The sequence below is a fragment of the Amphiura filiformis genome, chromosome 17 (genome assembly GCF_039555335.1).
Source record: "Amphiura filiformis chromosome 17, Afil_fr2py, whole genome shotgun sequence".
NCBI lineage: Eukaryota > Metazoa > Echinodermata > Ophiuroidea > Amphilepidida > Amphiuridae > Amphiura > Amphiura filiformis.
Window position 1 is genome coordinate 29,830,329 of NC_092644.1, and position 19,995 is coordinate 29,850,323.

Genomic DNA, 19,995 nt, shown 5'->3' on the forward strand with positions numbered 1-19,995 from the left:
TCTCAAAGATAAAATAAGTTCAATTGAAGTGTTGTGTGAAAACTCCTCAAATTGAATTATTACCTCTTTACTAGTGTCCCCAAATACAACGTAAAAACCACTAATTTACATTGTTTACACAACATACAGATAATATCATCACTTCCGTTGCTGATGGGCAGAGCGATTAACTGTAAACCGTTGACAAGAGCGTACTTGCGCGATTGACAAGGCGCAACTTGCGAGTATGGCGACAGAAATAACAACACGTACGGCGTGTAAAGCACACATAGTAGGCCTACGCTTCGGATCGGAGGCGCATTGTGAACATCGCGGAAGTATGCTCTCGTTTTACAGCAAATTAAAATCACGGTATAGTTACTATAATCGATAAGTCGCTATAATCTGAGGCAGAATTTAAAAGTCCGAGTACATTTTCGGTCTGGTTGGCAGGATGTCAGACGCAAATTAGTCTTTTTAATTCGGGCTCAGATTATAGCATGCCCTCGAGCGTCAAGTCGCAAGCCATACATGGCCTTTAATGCAACTTTGACCAAAGGGCCGTTCATATTACGCCGCAATTGCGGTGCGGTGCGGTGCCGCACTGCAGAATACTTCAATAAATGAAGTTCAATACATTTTAACTTGGAAATGCGACGAGTAGCGTTGAGTTGAGGCAAAAAGTAATCGATTTATTGGTACCGCATCGCACTGCATTAAGGCGTAGTTTGAACGGACCTCGACGCTGCAACAATAAGGCTTTTTGAAGTATGACGGGCACAAATGGAGATGGTGTACTTTTATTTGGGTAATCTTGTGTATGCTTTCTTTCAGCATACAAAAGATTACCCAAATCAAAGTACTCCTCTTTGTGCCCGCCCTACTTCAAAAAGGCTTAATATAAATCAGCGATTGTGGAAACGCACTCAGCGAATACTAGTGTGATTATCATGGAGCTATTAAATAGATGGAGAAGAAATAGATTACGTAACGCATTGAAACCTTGTGCCGATTTGAAATCTGACAAGCTATTCATCGAAAGGTACCTTTTGTTTGGGACAAAGGGCTTCCGCCATTAAATCGGTAAGCTGACCCGACAATGTATTAACGCTTTACCTAGCAGGCTACTGTCAATAAGTGATCAAACGAAAGGCGCGTGAAAGCGACGTCTGGAACGAAAAAGTACCTTTTGTTGTAATAACACACAAGGATGTGATTGAGTAGCCGTAAGCACAAAAGCACACATTAGCCGCTGAGTACAGTTCGTGATCACCCCACTGACTTCAGGTGCTTCATTTAAATACATTGAATGCGCTTGCTGAATGATTACACATCAAGCATTCAAGGCTGCCATTTATGTCTATAGTACTGTATAATGGTAAAAGCTATACGTATACATGTAACAAATAATAAGTATACCGGTATAGGCCTATATAAAAGTTGTTTCACAAATTGACATTTTATTTTATTTTAAGAAGGAGAATGTCATAAACAGTGGCGTACTGAAGGGGCGGGGCAGCTCTTCTGTGAGAGGTCTTGGGAAGGGATGAGGGAGGAAGAGGTGAAAGAGGGGATATGAAGAACGAGAGGGGGGGTGGAGGAAGAGAGAAAGAGGAAGAAATGAAGAGAAATAAATAAATAGAAGTAAATAAATAGAAAGGTAAGGTAAGAAAATGATAGGAATGAGAGGGGACAAAAAGTAAGAGGGGATGGAGAAGGGAAGGGAGATAAGAAGAGGGAGTGATACTTCAAGGAAAGAATAAGTACAGAGAAAAGAAAAAGGAATGACAAAATGTAGGCATTATAATAATTATTATAGAAACTAAACACAGCCCCCCCCCCCATAGGCCTAACGCTAACAGCACTATAGGCAGCCATTCGATGATATCAATGCCTTTATGCGTTACGTATTTAAAACGCCCAGTCAGATGTATTTTACACCTGCCAAGCACAAGTCACCCAATTTCGAAAATTGGACGTTGAATGTACACTCTCATGAATATTGATTGGCAACATTTTCCAATATGTCAGCGCTCAAATCGGACACAATAGAACAATAGACCATTCAGTGCGTTGGTGATTATACACTGGTGAAGTGACGTAGTTAGTCGGATTAACTACCATAGCAATAGATGAATAAAATTTTGACTGTATCACCCGTATGCCTACAACGTCCATGCGGTACCGATGCATTGAACCATATATTATGTCAAAGAAATGCTAATCACTTGCACCTGTAAGATTAGCCTGTTTGAAAAGAGCGGTATTGTATTCAATCTATTATATGATTGAAGACAGGTGATGAGTGCAACCTGCTGTAGTGCAGAGCGATCTATTCAAAATTGTATTCATCTATTGCTATGGTAGTTAATCCGATTAGGACGTCACTTCGCCAGAAACAAAAACATCTTAACATGCTTATGAGAAATGTTTTAAAATAAAAGTCTGATATATAATCACAGCTATTTTAAACTTAAACCTTATATTTATCGAATATATATACTTCAATAGACAGTGAGCACCTTGTCCGACAATGTTGTAAAACTAGCATGTTTACCAGTACAGTGCCTGTGGTCTTCAGTTTCAATGTGTCCCCTAGTCTTGTTCTTCCTCTTCCTGTTGGGAGCCACGTTCATTTTCGCCGCGCTCATCATCCTCCAATTCCCCTACAGGTACCGCTGCATCCACATTCCCTGCTTTCTATAGATAATAAAATGGAAAACAATCTATTTATAAGCATGATCATCATTTTGGGAAACATCATTTTTTAAATTGAACTGAAACCCGATTCCCCTTAAATCTATCAGCTCACTAAAAATAGCAGCCATGACAAAATATATATAAATAGGCATAAGAAATTCTATGAATAAAAAATACTATCAGGTTATGGTCACCCTTAGATATCCAGACAACTTATTTATATTATCAGTATCATTAATTCTGAGTAATTTTCAAGGTCTGTATAAACCATAACGAAATCATAATGCGCGCGTGGGGGTGTGTGTGTGGGGAGGGGGCATGGTGCCCTACTGAACCTAAGAGAAGTGAAAATAAACAAAAATGCTCCATAGAGAAAGAAACATCACGTAGGTGTGTGAAATGTAAGGACAAAAAAGTATGTCTCAGATACATTTGGTAAAATAGCTTTGTGCTATGCTTTATTATTTTTTTAAACATTATTTTTAAAAGAAAATGAGCTGTGCGATATGCTATATTTTTTTCATTTTACATTCAACGAACAATATTTATGCACTTTTGATATTCAGATACAGAAACATAGTAATACACTGCAAAAACAGTGTCTAGAGATTGAACACTTTTTTTTTTTGTCCTCAATTTGTAAATACGTTTAAAACCTAAACACCAATGTCAAATTTCAAAACATCATATGTTTAATATCTAAACACATTAAGACATATTAATTCCTAAACATGTTTAGCATTTAAACGTGTTTACAAATAGAGGACAAGGTGGTGTCTAGAATGAGTGCTTATGTTATAATCCCTAGACATTGTTTTAGGCCTACATGAATTAAATAAATGAATTTGGCATTTCAGCAATGATATTTGAACTTACTTTATACTTTTTTCCACCTGGAAGATTTGGTGTTCTTTTCAGATAATCTCCAAGTCCTTCTCTATCTCAACCTCCTTAGCTTGAGGATGATTCTTCATGCAAGCTTCTATAGAAAGGTGGAAATGATATGAGTTCAGTATTAAATTAAACTCCTTTATCAAAATAAACGGTCTGTATCTCAATATTAGGATTTTCCAAAAGCCTACATGTCGACGTGTTACCATACGTGCGGTCTGTGGTCTTAGGGAAATATTTTTTATTTGATAAGTTTATGAATAAAGTATACACATATAATCTAAAATAACAAAAAAAAAACCAAGTTGGAAACGTATGTCCGATTTAGGGGTCAGATTTAAATATCCATATTTTAATTTTATAGTCACAGAATATGAGTATATTACACCCACTATGATTGGTTCAGACAGCATGACAAATTATATGCATTCTGTTTAGGCTTAGCCGATCTTAGCTCTATGGAAGCTTATGGATCTGTTTTCTCACCCAAAAGGAAAGGCCTGCGTGATTTGACATATTATGTTAATCATAGATTGTATCTTGGGCCTATGAAACTTACTGACGATAACTTTGTAGAAACTTGAAAGGGCTATCTTTAATGCTCAGCTTGCCTTTTCTCCCTATACACTGTAGGAGGACCACAAATTGTTCGTTCCCAGCTTCCTCATCATCCTCCTGATGGTTTCGTTGAGATCATGTCCTCCAACAAGACTAAGGTGTCGTATCTGGAATAAAGACATATGAATCAAAGCTAAATATTTTAATGCATTATCGCATGGAATTTGGAAGTCAATATCGTTTATGATGTTGCCGTTGTTGATGGTTCAGTATCTTGTGATACTTTGACCCACAACTGAATAAAGTTATTGTGATTTTCATCGCAAGTGCAAAATGTCAAACATAGGCCTATTTTGAATTATGGCCTATTTATAAATGATCATGATTATTAGTACTTCAATTGTGTAAATCAACCACAATTTCATATTGTGTACTTTTGAACACACGAAAATTGCATCTTAATTCATAATTTTGTTTTTAAAGCTAGTATAGGGTGGAGGCAAGGGAACATTTTGCACAGGTTATGATTGTTTGGTATAAAATGACAGTTCCTGAGAAATATTAAAATATTTAAAGAACCTCTCGTGTCTATTCGATATTCCTATATTAAAATACATGTATATAGAAATATTTTTGGCTGAGTGGAGTTTTAATATAAAACCACATGCGGCCCTCATGTGCATGTTTTGCAAAAAGCAACACTTATAGTTAAGGGCTGGGGTATGAACGTTTGGACAGTATTTATTGTGGGACATTAGAGCACATCAGACATATCGAATTGCATTCTGAATACGAAGAATGTCCTTCTGATATCAAATAATTTTGATTTTTGAAATTCGCAATGTAATACATATTTTATGGCAAATCATTAAAAATTGATATTTTTGATATTTAACAGTACTTGAAGTAAACTTTACAAATCTGATGATTTATACTTAAAGTGTATGTAGGTGGGATGAAAAGCCGACGATCAATTGAAAATTTTGACCTTTCGTATTGAAGATATGGATTTTTTCCCAAAACACCAAAAAAAAAAAAAGTCTTTTGGGGAAAAAATCCATATCTTCAATATGAAAGGTCAAAATTTTCAATTGACCGTCGGCTTTTCCTCCCTGCTACATACACTTTAAGAATATGTCATTAGATTTATATAATTTACTTCGAGGATTGTTATATATCAAAAATTTGAATTTATATCAATTTTTATAATTTGTCATAAAATTTGTATTATATTGTGATTTTCAAAAATGAAAAATATTTGATATCAGAAAGACATGCTTCGTATTCAGAATGCAATTCGATAGGTCTGAGGTGCTCTCATGTCCCTCAAAAAGTCTATGGGAACAGGGCGTTTCGCATGTGTAACTTGAATAAATTAATGACTACAGGGGCTACATGAACTTGATTTTGGTCTTCATTTACAGCTAAAAAATTCTACTTGTTGTTTTTAATCATTTTGAACTCTTATGCATGCATACCTAGGGCTAAAGAATCGTACTGGTCATCGATCTCTTTAATTCAGTGCTTTCAGGCAACACAAACCTAATTAATTACACTAAAAATAAAAACAAATGTGTTCCACTTCCAAGCAATCAATATACATCATTATTCATTTGCAATCATTTCATAAATATTCCAACATTCCATTGTTTAGGGCAAAAATTAACGTACTTGAACTTCTCTGGGTAATATATGATTTATAGGTCATACCATCTGTTGTTTTTAACCATGGACTTGGAGTTTGTGACTAACCCAGAACATAGGTCAAGACTGAGGTGGTACAGGTGAAGTTCTGGGTGCACAAAATACACCTCTGGGTGCAATAACCGGCAACATGATAATCATTTCAATGGATTTCCAGTAAACCCTTCTGCCTGACTTTAAAGTAATTATTCAAATTATGAGGTTTTGGGCGCTAAATACTCCCTATTAATCACATATTGCTTACATATTGGGTAACCACGGCCACTCTTTTTTTGCACTTGTAATTAATAATGTTACTTCTCACGTGTTCTGTTTTTATACTTGATGACTTCTCTTACTACTTTCAGGAATTTGCCTGTGTAAATATACATGATATAGATGAGAATAATAATATAGCCTACTTGTAATTAAATCAGGTACTAAGTTGTCCGACGATCTGATGATCGAGTGTCATGAGTGTCATGCTAATCTAATACTCATCTAACACATTATGTCAGATAGACTTATGAAATAGGTATAACAATTTGACAAACAAGACAAAACTCAAGTCAATAAACCACCTTGAATTTCAATGAAATAATTAATTGTAGGCACGGCCTTTCGATTCTGACAACATCGCCGATCTTTTTCAATTTTGAGATTGCAATTTTATCAAGCTTTCAATCACGACGAATAGGCAAGCTATACGAATGCATCACGAACATACAAGTATTTTATTTAGTAGTACCAATACGGAATTAAACCATGAATATCGTCAAACCTTACAACATACTTTTAAGTCAAGAATGGTAAATAATTAGAAAAACAATATCCTATTAAAAACATCTTAAGTCCTCAGCTTTTAAAGACTTTCCTCGAATTCAAATTACATCAACCGTCATTATATTGTGGATGCCATATGTTACTCATTGTACTTAAAACTTCACTGATTAAATTGACTAAAACATACACGCTTTAACATGTTTAATGCAAATATAGTAATAATAAAATACAATCTTACCTTTGTTTGGTAGAACTGAAAGAAACAGATGCAAATAGTCCCTTTTGATGAGCAAATTGATGTATATTCCTTAGAACAGCATGCCAGCATAAACGATCGTGTGAAACGTATAATTTTCACATTCCAGGTTTGAATTTTGGGTTGCCAGACGATTCACAAAACCATAAAACTTTTATATAGGTCACACTTAAAGATGTCAAGCAAGTCAAACTCCCGGGTCATACATCACAATCTCTAAGACACAGTTCCTCACTAACCAGCAGCTTATGCTAGGCTTAGGCTGACTTTAAAATGTTGGTTGCAAAAGCTTAACTCTACAAATTGAGATCAACGTCCGAGAAGTGATGTTGTCGAATGCATATAATTGAACCGTGCTGTGATGAAGAGATTGTTATAATAAAAAGGACTGCGTGAAACACTTGCCAAATTAGGTACATGTTTCCTGATTGATGCACATATAATAAAGAATTAAACAGTTAAACTTGTATTCATCAACAATATACAGACATCATTGACTTCACAATTGCTGGGATTTATATGCGCGCACAGCAGGCGAACATTAAGTTTCATATTTTGAAGTGAAAGTTGATACACATTTGGGTTCATTTCCCACGAAGCGCGCAAAATATGCAATTTTACACTATTTTATACCAAATCAAGGCGTTTAATGCTATCTATAAACAACAAGGAATTTTTCTTTCACTTTTTTCTTCTTTGAGATGTCGGGGGGGTTGTCATAAGAATTCAAGGAATTATTTAATCCCTGTTGATTTAATATTTAATCGGCTTTGTCATGTGTATCTTGTCTTTTTTTTACTTTCTTCAATCCTTCGATTCCGTCCTTTATTTCCTCAGTCATCTGACATGATAGCTCCTCTTTTTCCTTTCTGTTAATTGCTGACGTACCAGATATCAGGGGTATGACATAGACAAATTGCTTTTTACCGGTCAAGTTTACGGGGAGATGCGCGTATTATTCACACAAATCTTGTTATACTATTTTAGCCCCCAATCACGGTGAATTGGATGTGAATATGAAGGTGAATTTGAATTCGATGAAGTACGCGGAGCGCGAGAAAATTTCAATTCTAAACTAGACCAGGGAAGTGTTTGCCGAAAACGGGGTGGGGGTGACATTTGATATCCCAAAGTGTATGCGGACGGTGTCCCCGCTGTCCCCCAGGATTTACGACCATACAGTGCCTTAAACCAGAGTAGGCTACGTGTTAAAACATTTTGATAATATGAAATAATAATTAAACGCTTTAGAAAGACATTTAATTGACGTTGTACAAAGCGTTCGGAAAACGTTCTGGAAATAACGTATTATAAACGTGGCAAAATAACGTAAAAAATCGAAATATTTTGTAACGTTTTAAAAACGTTTTCTGAACGTCATGGTAAAACGAACAATATTTTAACCAAGTCAAAACGTTTTTAAAACGTTTTTAAAACGTTTTGGAAGACGAAGACGTAAAAGACCAAACTAGAACCTAGAGAAAACGTTTTCTAAACGTTTTGTGTTTGCTGGGATAGCGTGCTCCTCGACCAGTATAGCGGGCTCCTCGACCAGTATAGCGGGCAAAACTCGCATTTATGAATGATGTGGCTTGCCATAGTTAGGCTATACCAACAAGGTGAGTCCTAACGAATGTTTCATATTTTAATAGCTATTGCGATTGAGCGACATTCGATTGGCCACAGGTAAACGGCGATTTGTCAATCGCGCTAGTCGCATCGCTAGCTAATAGAGTATGAAACAAAATTATACAAGAGCGATAATGGAACTAATTACCCTAACAATGGCGACGACAAATAAATAGACAAGACACGAATAATTTAATGGAAACAAGAATTGTGTTTTATTTCCCTTGGTTGTAATTACCAGTTTGATTGATTTCTGACTTGCGTCAGTTTTTCCATTTTGATTAGGCCTATAGCCTATGCCACGTTTACAAGAACCTCATCAATTAGTAGCGGCATTGTTGACCAAGCAAAATGGAGTTTGTAACATTTTAAAGTTAATACATCATTGCAACAGTAACATGAAAATGATTCAGTTGCATTTCATTGAACTTGAAGCTCTACTTGAAAGCACAAGAAGTTCTGTGGTATGATTAAAATCTGAATAGCGCCACCGGCAAAATATTGCGGTGTTGCCAGTCTGTTGTAACGCGACAAACTTTTAAGATTTGTCGTGTCAAACCTGAGACTATTTATTATACCTAGCTGACAAGGTATAATAGTCTCAGGTCAAACTTAGTATTTTGAAATCCTTATGACATACCACAGACGACTTTTTGTCCATTTCAAATCCAGCAAACGCTTAACAACATAATTGTCAATTCAGCCGGTCATCATCATAATTCGGCAGTTTTCAAAAACAGTTCAGTCTTTTGATGCGTTGAAAAAGCTTGAAAACAGTCCATTTTAAAAGTTCAGCAAATGACACAGTTCAGATCAAGGAGAAGGGTGAGGCTTTTTGAGACGTGAAAACAGACTGGAGTGGAATCCTCCTTGCCGGTGTCCTTCTAAATAGTATAATAAGCTCAGTTTGTTCTTCAGTTCAGTTCAATTGAGAGTTTTATGTTTTTTTCTTGTGTGATGTTGACAAGAAAAGAAAGTTCACATCCGGTTGACGAATTTAATAGTTGAGTCTTAAGTTCACTGCACAGCTTAGACTGGCTGTCCTGGTTGTCTTGGTTGTCCTGGTTGTCTTGGTTGTCCTGGTTGTCTTGGAGCATTTGGATTATTTGGGTTGAACCCTGGGTTATTTGGGTTGAACCCTGGGTTATTGGGGTTGAACCCTGGGTTATTGGGGTTAAAACCCTGGCCGGTTGTTCGGGTTATTTGGGTTATTAGGGTTGTTTGGGTTGTTAGGGTTGTTAGGGTTGTTAGGGTTGTTCGGGTTGTTCGGGTTGTTCGGGTTGTTAGGGTTGTTCGGGTTATTGGGGTTAAACCCTGGCCGGTTGTTCGGGTTATTCGGGTTATTAGGGTTGTTTGGGTTGTTAGGGTTATTAGGGTTGTTAGGGTTGTTCGGGTTGTTCGGGTTATTAGGGTTGTTTGGGTTGTTAGGGTTGTTCGGGTTGTTAGGGTTGTTCGGGTTATTGGGGTTAAACCCTGGCCGGTTGTTCGGGTTATTTGGGTTATTAGGGTTGTTTGGGTTGTTAGGGTTGTTAGGGTTGTTAGGGTTGTTCGGGTTGTTAGGGTTGTTAGGGTTGTTCGGGTTATTGGGGTTAAACCCTGGCCGGTTGTTCGGGTTATTCGGGTTGTTTGGGTTGTTAGGGTTGTTCGGGTTGTTCGGGTTATTGGGGTTAAACCCTGGCATTCCGGTTGTTCGGGTTATTCGGGTTATTAGGGTTGTTAGGGTTATTAGGGTTGTTCGGGTTGTTCGGGTTATTAGGGTTGTTTGGGTTGTTAGGGTTGTTAGGGTTGTTCGGGTTGTTAGGGTTGTTAGGGTTGTTCGGGTTATTGGGGTTAAACCCTGGCCGGTTGTTCGGGTTATTTGGGTTATTAGGGTTGTTTGGGTTGTTAGGGTTGTTAGGGTTGTTCGGGTTGTTAGGGTTGTTAGGGTTGTTCGGGTTATTGGGGTTAAACCCTGGCCGGTTGTTCGGGTTATTCGGGTTATTAGGGTTGTTTGGGTTGTTAGGGTTGTTCGGGTTGTTCGGGTTGTTCGGGTTATTGGGGTTAAACCCTGGCCGGTTGTTCGGGTTATTCGGGTTATTAGGGTTGTTTGGGTTGTTAGGGTTGTTCGGGTTGTTCGGGTTATTGGGGTTAAACCCTGGCCGGTTGTTCGGGTTATTCGGGTTGTTTGGGTTGTTAGGGTTGTTTCGGGTTATTTGGGTTAAACCCTGGGTTATTTGGGTTGAACCCTGGGTTATTTGGGTTGAACCCTGGCCGGTTGTTCGGGTTATTAGGGTTGTTCGGGTTGTTAGGGTTGTTCGGGTTATTTGGGTTAAACCCTGGCCGGTTGTTCGGGTTATTCGGGTTATTAGGGTTGTTTGGGTTGTTAGGGTTGTTAGGGTTGTTCGGGTTATTGGGGTTAAACCCTGGCCGGTTGTTCGGGTTATTCGGGTTATTAGGGTTGTTTGGGTTGTTAGGGTTGTTAGGGTTGTTAGGGTTGTTCGGGTTATTGGGGTTAAACCCTGGCCGGTTGTTCGGGTTATTAGGGTTGTTTGGGTTGTTAGGGTTGTTCGGGTTGTTTGGGTTAAACCCTGGGTTATTTGGGTTGAACCCTGGGTTATTTGGGTTGAACCCTGGGTTATTGGGGTTAAACCCTGGCCGGTTGTTCGGGTTATTCGGGTTGTTAGGGTTGTTCGGGTTATTGGGGTTAAACCCTGGCCGGTTGTTCGGGTTATTCGGGTTATTAGGGTTGTTTGGGTTGTTAGGGTTGTTAGGGTTGTTCGGGTTATTGGGGTTAAACCCTGGGTTATTTGGGTTAAACCCTGGGTTATTTGGGTTAAACCCTGGCCGGTTATTTGGAGTGAAACCTGGGTTATTTGGGTTAAACCCTGGCCGGTTATTTGGAGTGAAACCTGGGTTATTTGGATTGAACCCTGGGTTATTTGGATTATTTGGCATACCTGGCTGGTTGGGCATGTTGGGGTTCCACCGTGGAATGAGAATACGTTGCTGCTCAGCTGGGAACGCACATACATACGGCAACATCATTTGGCACTGGGCATCTGACCAGAGAGCTGTTTCACTGTTGATTGTGGCGCAGTTTTCGGGTTGTCCACCTCCCTGTTGACCGTTATCTGGTTGGTTTTGTGCCCAGTTATTGTATCCTCGTGTTGTATCCAATCGTGTGCCATCTCCATACTCCCAACTCTGTTCCAGGCGTCGGTCGTTCAAACCTTGCCATGCTTCAAAACCACCGGGTGTGCTATCGAAACCTCTAAGGTACATTCCTAAAAATGCGTTTGTTTGTCCATTGTCAATTTTGCCCAGCTGTCCCAAAGCTTCTCCACTGCAAGATGCAAATTGCTGGCATGTTGTTTCGGCATCGGCGAACATTAGTCGATCAGGAAAGAATCGGTAACAAGTGCCCTTAAAATGTGTCCATAATGACGGACATGGAGTGTGGCCATAGGCCAGAGTCAAAACAGCAGCAAGAATAAGCAGCCTCATGGTGAGGTGTTAACGAGAGCAGTATCTGTCACGATGTGCAACTGTACTCAGACAACTCGGAAGTCCTTCTCAACCTTTCTCGGTTGCAGCTCAAAATGCGCTCTTGGAAAAGTTCTCTTAATTTCGCAGTGCAGTTCAAGAGTTTAAGCGACAGAAAAAGTTTTCTCTTCAACCGGAAATGACTCGGCTCACATGAATATCCTTTAATAAGGCCGGTTTTCACACCACTCCACGTCATAAATAAATTCTGCCAGTCACATTTCCCCAATATGAAATTTATTAAAAAGTAAAATTTTAATTTTACTTCATTAAATTTTGGCGAAGGCGGGGTTCGAACTCACGGCGGCGGACTGCTTTGGACACACTATGAACCCAGCGCCTTAGACCACTCGGCCACTTGTCTTGTTGGAATTCATTTGAAACTTATTTGTAGATATAATCGCAACTTCAACATAGGCCTACCACGTGACAAGCAAAGGCAGAAAACGTACCATATTTTGGAATTTTATTTGCCTAAAAACATTTATGTGTATTATAAGCGCTCAATTGTTAACTACGTGTTTTATACAAAAAAAATCCAACAAAAACATGATAACTGGGCGTCTATATGGACAATACATTATATCGATTTTGACACGTGCTTGTGTCTCAGTACATTTCCATGGTCAGTAAAATACCTACCATTTTCTTGTATACACGTTCGATGTTTTGATCAAGTAGGCCTATGTGAATATTCGACATTAGACCCAAAATGTTTTTTCAGGAAATAAAAGATTAGATTACCATAAAAACGAAACAGTAATCTTTGGTTGGGTCTAATGTAATATTCACATAGGATTTTCAACGTTTTTCTATCCTTATTCTTGCTCAATTAAAAAATATTTTGGCGTATATAAAATTGAAATAAAATTCTCTGCCTCTTAAACGACATCAAATGCGCCATAATTGGGTATCACGAATCGTTATATATGATGTGCAGTTAATATTCATTTTCTTTTATACAGAGGATGCTTCAGTTTTGACAGGAAAAATATTTTCTTGAAAACCCTCTCACTCGGTTATTTTAAAAAGGTAACCACGCTTCCCTAGAATGTGCAATAAATTAGCATTAAAAATTTTCTTATTCTAACAGCAAGCGTTTCTAGAATGTATTATGGCGAAATGTGGTGTAGCCGGTTTTGGCGATGCCTATCTTACGAGGCTAAGATTTGTGAGTCACGATGGGTTAAAGAATTAAGAGAGGTCAATTTTTAGCCGCTACGTGATGAAATGAAAATATAGAGAAAATAATTTAAAATATGATTTCTAAAGTAGAAAAGATGATAAATCGGGATGAGATGCCAAAATCCATCTTCAGTAGATAGCGAAAGAAACATTTTACAATATATCATAAGATTTGTCTAGCACTCGCTCTGCGCGCATTAAAAAACAAACTTCAGTCGGATAATGCCGAGCTACCGTATAGAAAAGGTAAAAACAGGGAAAAATGTAGGTCCGGAACGTTATGAGTTTGTAAGATCGCTTTAAAATTTCTGATCGGGACTGATGTAGGCCTACTAGAAAAAAATGTCCCTATGTGATGAAATGAAAATATAGAGAAAATAATGTAAAACAAGATCGGGATGAGATGCCAAATGCTATCTTCAGTACAACAAAAATCCTGCGTACGGGACGCAGGATTTTTGTTGGGAAGGGGTGCTGATTTTGAAAAAGTGGACCTTTTTTTCCAGGGGGGCAATTTTGAGAAAGGCCGGTGGACTTTCTTCCCATAATTTGGACCTTTTTTGCCCAAAAGGCGTAAAAAAAAGGTGATATTTTGGGACTTTTTTTTTTAGACTTTTGCAATTTGGGGGGGGGTGCGTACGGGTCTGCTTTAGGAGACAGCGGTGTTGGCCATGTCAAAAATGTGGTGATTTTCATGGAGCGCCCAACATTTCACATCATCAACAATCAAAAATAGCTTTTTACCCAATTTTACAGTACAAAATAGACAAAATTCAATTATTGTTTTTCAAAATGCGCGCGATGAGCGCCGAAATTTCAATTTTGAGGACTAGGTAATTGTTCAAAAAAGGGGGTCATTCAGTGTAGGCTACAAAACGGGCGCGGGTCGTATGTCAATATATGGGAGTGCCCCCAGGCGTATAGGTCAGCATTTCACAGGGGGCAAGATGTCCGAAGGGGGAATTTGCCCCTTCTCCTAACTTTTCTTCAAGTTCCCCCTCCTCTCTTTCTAGCTCTTTCTCCTCCCAACCGAGATCGAGAATGCGCGGATTGTAGGCCTATAATTAAATTTTCAGGTTTTATAGTTGCATCAAAGATTCTTAATACGTAGGCCTATATAGGCCTACAAGTGTTCAAAATCCTAAATCCATGAATACTTCAGAATTTCTGGGTCCCAAAGTCTCAGAAATACCGGGAGACTCTGCAACTACATGTAGGCCTACATGCAACCATGGCATGCAATTACTGCCCAGAAGTTAAAACTTTTCATCATTGTGGGTGGAGTTTAGACGGGCGCACACACGTGATTGACATTATATAGTCTCATCCCTCAACTTACGCAGAGGTTTATCGAAACAACTTTCCGCACGTTGTCGCTGCTGGTCGCTGCAAAACTTTGACTCGGTAGTTGAGGCTACAAAATACGTAAAAACAAAATTCGTACACACAGCTTTGCCGAAATTTTTATTTTTAGAAAACACTTGGAGAACTGAAGTTGAACTTGTATTCTTGGATTCTTGGAAAGCGTATGTCTAGACTAAGTAAGTGGGCTAGTGTGTGAAAAATTACTTGATGTATTTTAAAGTGGAACAAACTACACTACAGGCTTTTGCATAAGCATGTAAGTATACTATGACTGTCATGCATGCACATGATGCATGACTGTCGAATTCGGAAGGTTGTTGTTCTTGGATGGATCTTAGATACAGACTTTAAGGTACATATTTCGAGGTGCATAACAGACACCAAATTTGTGTCATAACAAACACCAAATTGGTGTCGATGACCTGACATGCATGCATTCTTTTGTGATGGTCTTTCAATTTGTACCGAGTGTCCTTGGCAGACTTGACTATGCCATGCTTCAGTAGGCATGTTCATAAAATTTTGAAATTTAATAAATTCATCTAAAATTGCTTTCATTAAAAAGAGAATCATTTAACTTAAAAATGAGGGGTCAATCATGTATGTAGGCCTATAATTGGCAATGTTATGAGGAAAAGTATGCTTGCCTGAATGTCCGAAAATGGGCCAAATTGTGTGTCCCAGCATTATCAATGGCTTCCTATGTCATAACCAATGACGTAGAAAAACATAGATCGCTGAGCTCGAACTGGTACGTTGCCGTTTCATTGACAATCACACACTGAATACGGCATTATGAAATGAAGGGCCTAACAAAATCAGCATCAAATGCAACTAAAATGGGAACTAAATTTACTCTAGCATGTATGGATTAATAAAATTAAATAAATTACTTGTTTTAGCATATTCAACTTTACTGTGTACCATTTTTTTTATCAAAAAATTGCTGAATAATAAAGGCAGGCACGCTCCTAAATCTAGTTCATTCGCCCGTTGCCATGCGGACCCTAAACAACTCTACTACCATGACCACTGAAGGCGAAATTTCGTAAAGTAGTAGCTTGTTTAGCGTGGCAACACTGGTGATATACCAGATTCAGGCGTGCTTGCCTTTATAATTCAGCAATTTTTTGATAAAAACAATGGTATTGGTATACTGGGAAATTTAATGCGTTTTAATACATGATTTGTTCAACTTTGTGTATTTATACAGCACCCAAACCGGGACCCAAACCTGCTTCACAGATTCGGCGAGCAGGGCACTCTATCCTTTCTACCTCATTGGTCATAACATGTGTGTATGTATTTTATGGCTGAATTTTTGAGCACGAAGGGCCATTTTACAAAACTTTCGCAAATGTTTCATGAAATTTTATTTAAATTTATAATTTATAATGTGGCTTTCATTACTTGATAGTATCAAATATTATTCAAATGCAGTTTTTTAAAAAATCATGCTAGGTTGGAGTTTTGAGGGTCAAAATCCAAATTTTGTTCATTTTCCTATTGGATTACACAGTTAAGACAGGATCTTGGTGCACAACTAAGCTTAATGAAGGGTCAGTCCATATCAAATCAACCAATATTCTGAAAAGTTCCCAGGTGACCCTCTCAGATTTTGATGAAATTCCATCAGAATAATCTTTTGTGGCCACAATGAACCCATACAAAAATTTGGCTTCATAGGCCATGTCGTTTTCGAGAAATGGCCCTTTGAAGTTTGGCCCGGAACCCCCTTTTTGGCACTCGCGAGTGTCATTGGTGATTTTTACCAACTTTGGTGGCTCATAAATATAAAGCTGCAATCTTGGATTCTAGCTAACCTTATGTCATATTTTCAGAATCTGGCTCTAAATTTCAGATATCTGCTTTCCTTTTTAAGTTATGAGCACCCAAAGTTGGTCATTTATTCAACCGCAAGTGTGATTTTGTCATTTTGGGGGTCCCCTGGTGCCAAAAATATGCGGTCATATGACTCAAATGACATAGATATATTGTCTATGGGTACATATCTGAGCCCACAAAGCTCCACAAGCAAGTTTGAGCAAATCAAACCATTAATGGAGGAATGGGCGGCATCCGAAGTTGGGTTCGGGTGAAAATTTGCTGGAGACCTCCCCCCCCCTCTTTCTAACCAATGGTTGACCATGTTGACAGTTGAAACCTGAATTGAAAATTACTGACATGAAACATACTGAATGACACCTACCCAGAAACAAAAATTCAGCTTTGGTACTCAACTCCATCATAGTTAGATGGCAGCTTGAAAATAGGGTGGAAAAGCTGCTATTTCTTGTCTAAGGGTGTTGAATTCAGCAACTATGACAACAAAATCAGCAAAATTTGACAAAGTTTTTTCACAAGTTACCTCAAAGTGTCATATGAAATATGTTGTGGGTGTGTTTTAGAGGCTAATAAACACATCTAGAGTGGTCTGTAATGTACGACCCAAAAATATGCACATATACTTAGTAAAATTTGGCATATTTTGTTACCATGGCTGCCGAATTCAACACCCTTAGACAAGAAATAACAGGTTTTTCTCCCAATTTTCAAGAGCCATCTTACTAGTACCAAAGCTGAATTTTTGTTTAGAGGTAGGTCTCATAAGTATGTTTCATGGCTGTAAATTTCAATTCATGTTTCAACTGTCAACATGGTCAACCATTGGTCAGAAAGAGGGGGGGTCTCCAGCAAATTTTCACCCGAACCCAACTTCGGATGCCGCCCATTCCTCCATTAATGGTTTGATTTGCTCAAACTTGCTTGTGGGCTCAGATATGTACCCATAGACAATATATCTATGACATTTGAGTCATATGACCACATATTTTTGGCACCAGGGGACCCCCAAACTGACAAAATCACACTTGCGGTTGAATAAATGACCAACTTTGGGTGCTCATAACTTAAAAAGGAAAGCAGATATCTGAAATTTAGAGCCAGATTCTGAAAATATGACATAAGGTTAGCTAGAATCCAAGATTGCAGCTTTATATCTGTTTAGAACAAGAAGTTATGAGCCACCAAAGTTGGTAAAAATCACCAATGACACTCGGGAGTGCCAAAAAGGGGGGTCCGGGCCAAACTTCAAAGGGCCATTTCTCGAAAACGACATGGCCTATGAGGCCAATTTTTTGTATGGGTTCATTGTGGCCACAAAAGATTATTCTCATGGAATTTCATCAAAATCTGATTGATTTGACATGGACTGACCCTGAAGCCCGCCCTCACATGTTCAAAATGTGATCATGTCTAGCTTCAGTGGTCATGAAAGGATTCAATAGATAACCTCTGCCCCACTAATCCCCAGCTATTGTCTGAAATTGCACCTCGGAAGATATATTATAACAACTCAGTCCCTCAAATGATAGTCATATAACGACCAAAAGATAAATGACTGACTATCATTGAGGACTGAGTTCCGCAGTCTAGATGGATCTTGGTAACTCGAGATACCCCGTACTCTAGCTATAAAAAATACAGGTTTGGCCGTGCGTTTTGAGCTGAGCCCACAAATAGGTGGTATTGTTTCATGTGTGCAACAAACATGGAAATTGACAAGGGTGTATAATTTTAAATTCATGTGCTACATAGTCAAATTTGGTACCAAATTGAAGGGAATATATATGTCAGCTACTTAAAAGTCACAAAAATGCCTGTTGTTATCTTGTTTTTGAGTAATTGCTAATTAATTAACCCCAAATAGCCATTTTGCACGGTGGTAGATGAGGGGGAGCAGGATGAGGGGAGCAGGAAATATGGGAACATTATAAGAGTAAGCTATATAGATCACAATACCCAAGAAATATTACTTTATTGAATCATTGAGTTATTCCTTAATTATAAACCAAGGTTGAAGACTTTTTTATTCTTAATTGGTACTTAATTTAATTAATTAATTAAATTTAATTAATCATGAAAGCAATGCCATTGAAATTCTAAAAGTTGCGCGCAAGATCGTGCTGGAAAATATGGAGTGAAATTTTTGTGTCCACTACAAATTCAATATGCTCTGAGTAGAATTAAATAAAGTGCAGGCCAGTAAACATGTATAAAAAATGTAGGCTTAATTACAAGATCAAACCTATAGTTTTAATGAGAAAATTGGGGGGTAGCAGAACGTCCAGCCAGACCGATGAAGGTCCAAATCGGTATTTTATCATATGGCATCAGATGAGGGTTTTTTATGGCTACAAATGAATCCTCACTAACTAGATTTTTATTTAATCTAGAGGTAGTGTATCTATAAGACTATAAATGCATCAGAATCAGCCAAAGAGTCCGTTCAACACTGTCATAGCCTCCACTGTAAAAGGAAAGTCCTTTAAAAAGAGAAACATGCGATTTGTTTTCACATTGAGAGAGTAATTTTCATATACACTGATTACACTCTTGGCAATAGCATTGTCAGTTCTCTCACATTCACCTTTCCATCACACCCTGTTGATTCAAGAGAATGGATTTATACATATTTATCCATTTGTTGTCTTTTAACATCTTTCTCAACATAAAAAAACCTGCGAACCCTGGACATTGGGGTATAATTTCATCCAATTTTGTATGTTCTTCTTTTATTTAATTTATTATTTATAATCTATTAAGATGAGTCTAAACTGCATTTGTCAGTAAGTTGTTTTTGTGTTTTAGCTTAAGGGCTGGGGTATGAGCGTTTGGACAGTATTTATTGTGGGACATTAGAGCACATCAGACATATCGAATTGCATTCTGAATCGAAGAATGTCATTCTGATATCAAATAATTTTGATTTTTGAAATTAGCAATTTAATACACATTTTATGGCAAATCATTAAAAATTGATATTTTTGATATTTAACAGTACTTGAAGTAAACTTTATAAATCTGATGATTTATACTTAAAGTGTATGTAGGTGGGATGAAAAGCCGACGATCAATTGAAATTTTGACCTTTAAATTGAAGATATGGATTTTTCCCAAAACACCAAAAAAATTAGGTCTTTTGGGAAAAAAATCCATATCTTCAATATGAAAGGTCAAAATTTTCAATTGACCGTCGGCTTTTCCTCCCTGCACATACACTTTAAGAATATGTCATTAGATTTATATAATTTACTTCGAGGACTGTTATATATCAAAATTTGAAAAATATCAAATTTTTATAATTTGTCATAAAATTTGTATTATATTGTGATTTTCAAAAATGAAAATTATTTGATATCAGAAAGACATGCTTCGTATTCAGAATGCAATTCGATAGGTCTGAGGTGCTCTCATGTCCCACAAAAAATACTGTCGAAACGCATAATAAACGCTCATTTTAGATCCCTTAAAGGTTGTAAATATTGTTTAAATTCATGAAACTGTCCCAAACTATGTTTGCAAAGTTAGTTTAGATACATTGCAAAAGTTTGTTGGTTGGCTGGTAATTAAGCCATGATACGATACCCACCAGCACTTCAGTC

The 19,995-nt window shown here is 37.7% G+C and overlaps 2 protein-coding genes and 1 long non-coding RNA gene across 3 annotated transcripts; all 3 read right to left on the reverse strand.

Annotated features, from left to right (window-relative positions):
• Positions 1-3,609: 3,609 nt before the first annotated feature.
• Positions 3,610-6,877, reverse strand: LOC140138389 (uncharacterized). The gene is made up of 3 exons (XR_011856989.1): positions 6,833-6,877; positions 4,130-4,295; positions 3,610-3,661 (listed from the first exon to the last, which is right to left on the reverse strand). It is a non-coding gene; the product is annotated as an uncharacterized lncRNA (long non-coding RNA).
• Positions 6,878-9,084: 2,207 nt separating this feature from the next.
• LOC140137598 (C-type lectin domain family 19 member A-like) lies at positions 9,085-12,054 on the reverse strand. The gene is made up of 3 exons (XM_072159329.1): positions 11,323-12,054; positions 10,767-10,794; positions 9,085-9,599 (listed from the first exon to the last, which is right to left on the reverse strand). The coding sequence occupies exons 1-3, from the start codon at positions 11,960-11,962 to the stop codon at positions 9,509-9,511; spliced, it is 759 nt and encodes a 252-aa protein (XP_072015430.1). The 5' UTR covers positions 11,963-12,054; the 3' UTR covers positions 9,085-9,508.
• LOC140138238 (uncharacterized) lies at positions 9,597-10,761 on the reverse strand (the record flags this gene model as incomplete). Its single annotated transcript, XM_072160152.1, is given in 2 exon segments — positions 9,597-10,148; positions 10,150-10,761. Coding segments are annotated over 2 exon segments (1,107 nt in total), but the record flags the coding sequence as incomplete, so codon positions are not given.
• Positions 12,055-19,995: the final 7,941 nt, after the last annotated feature.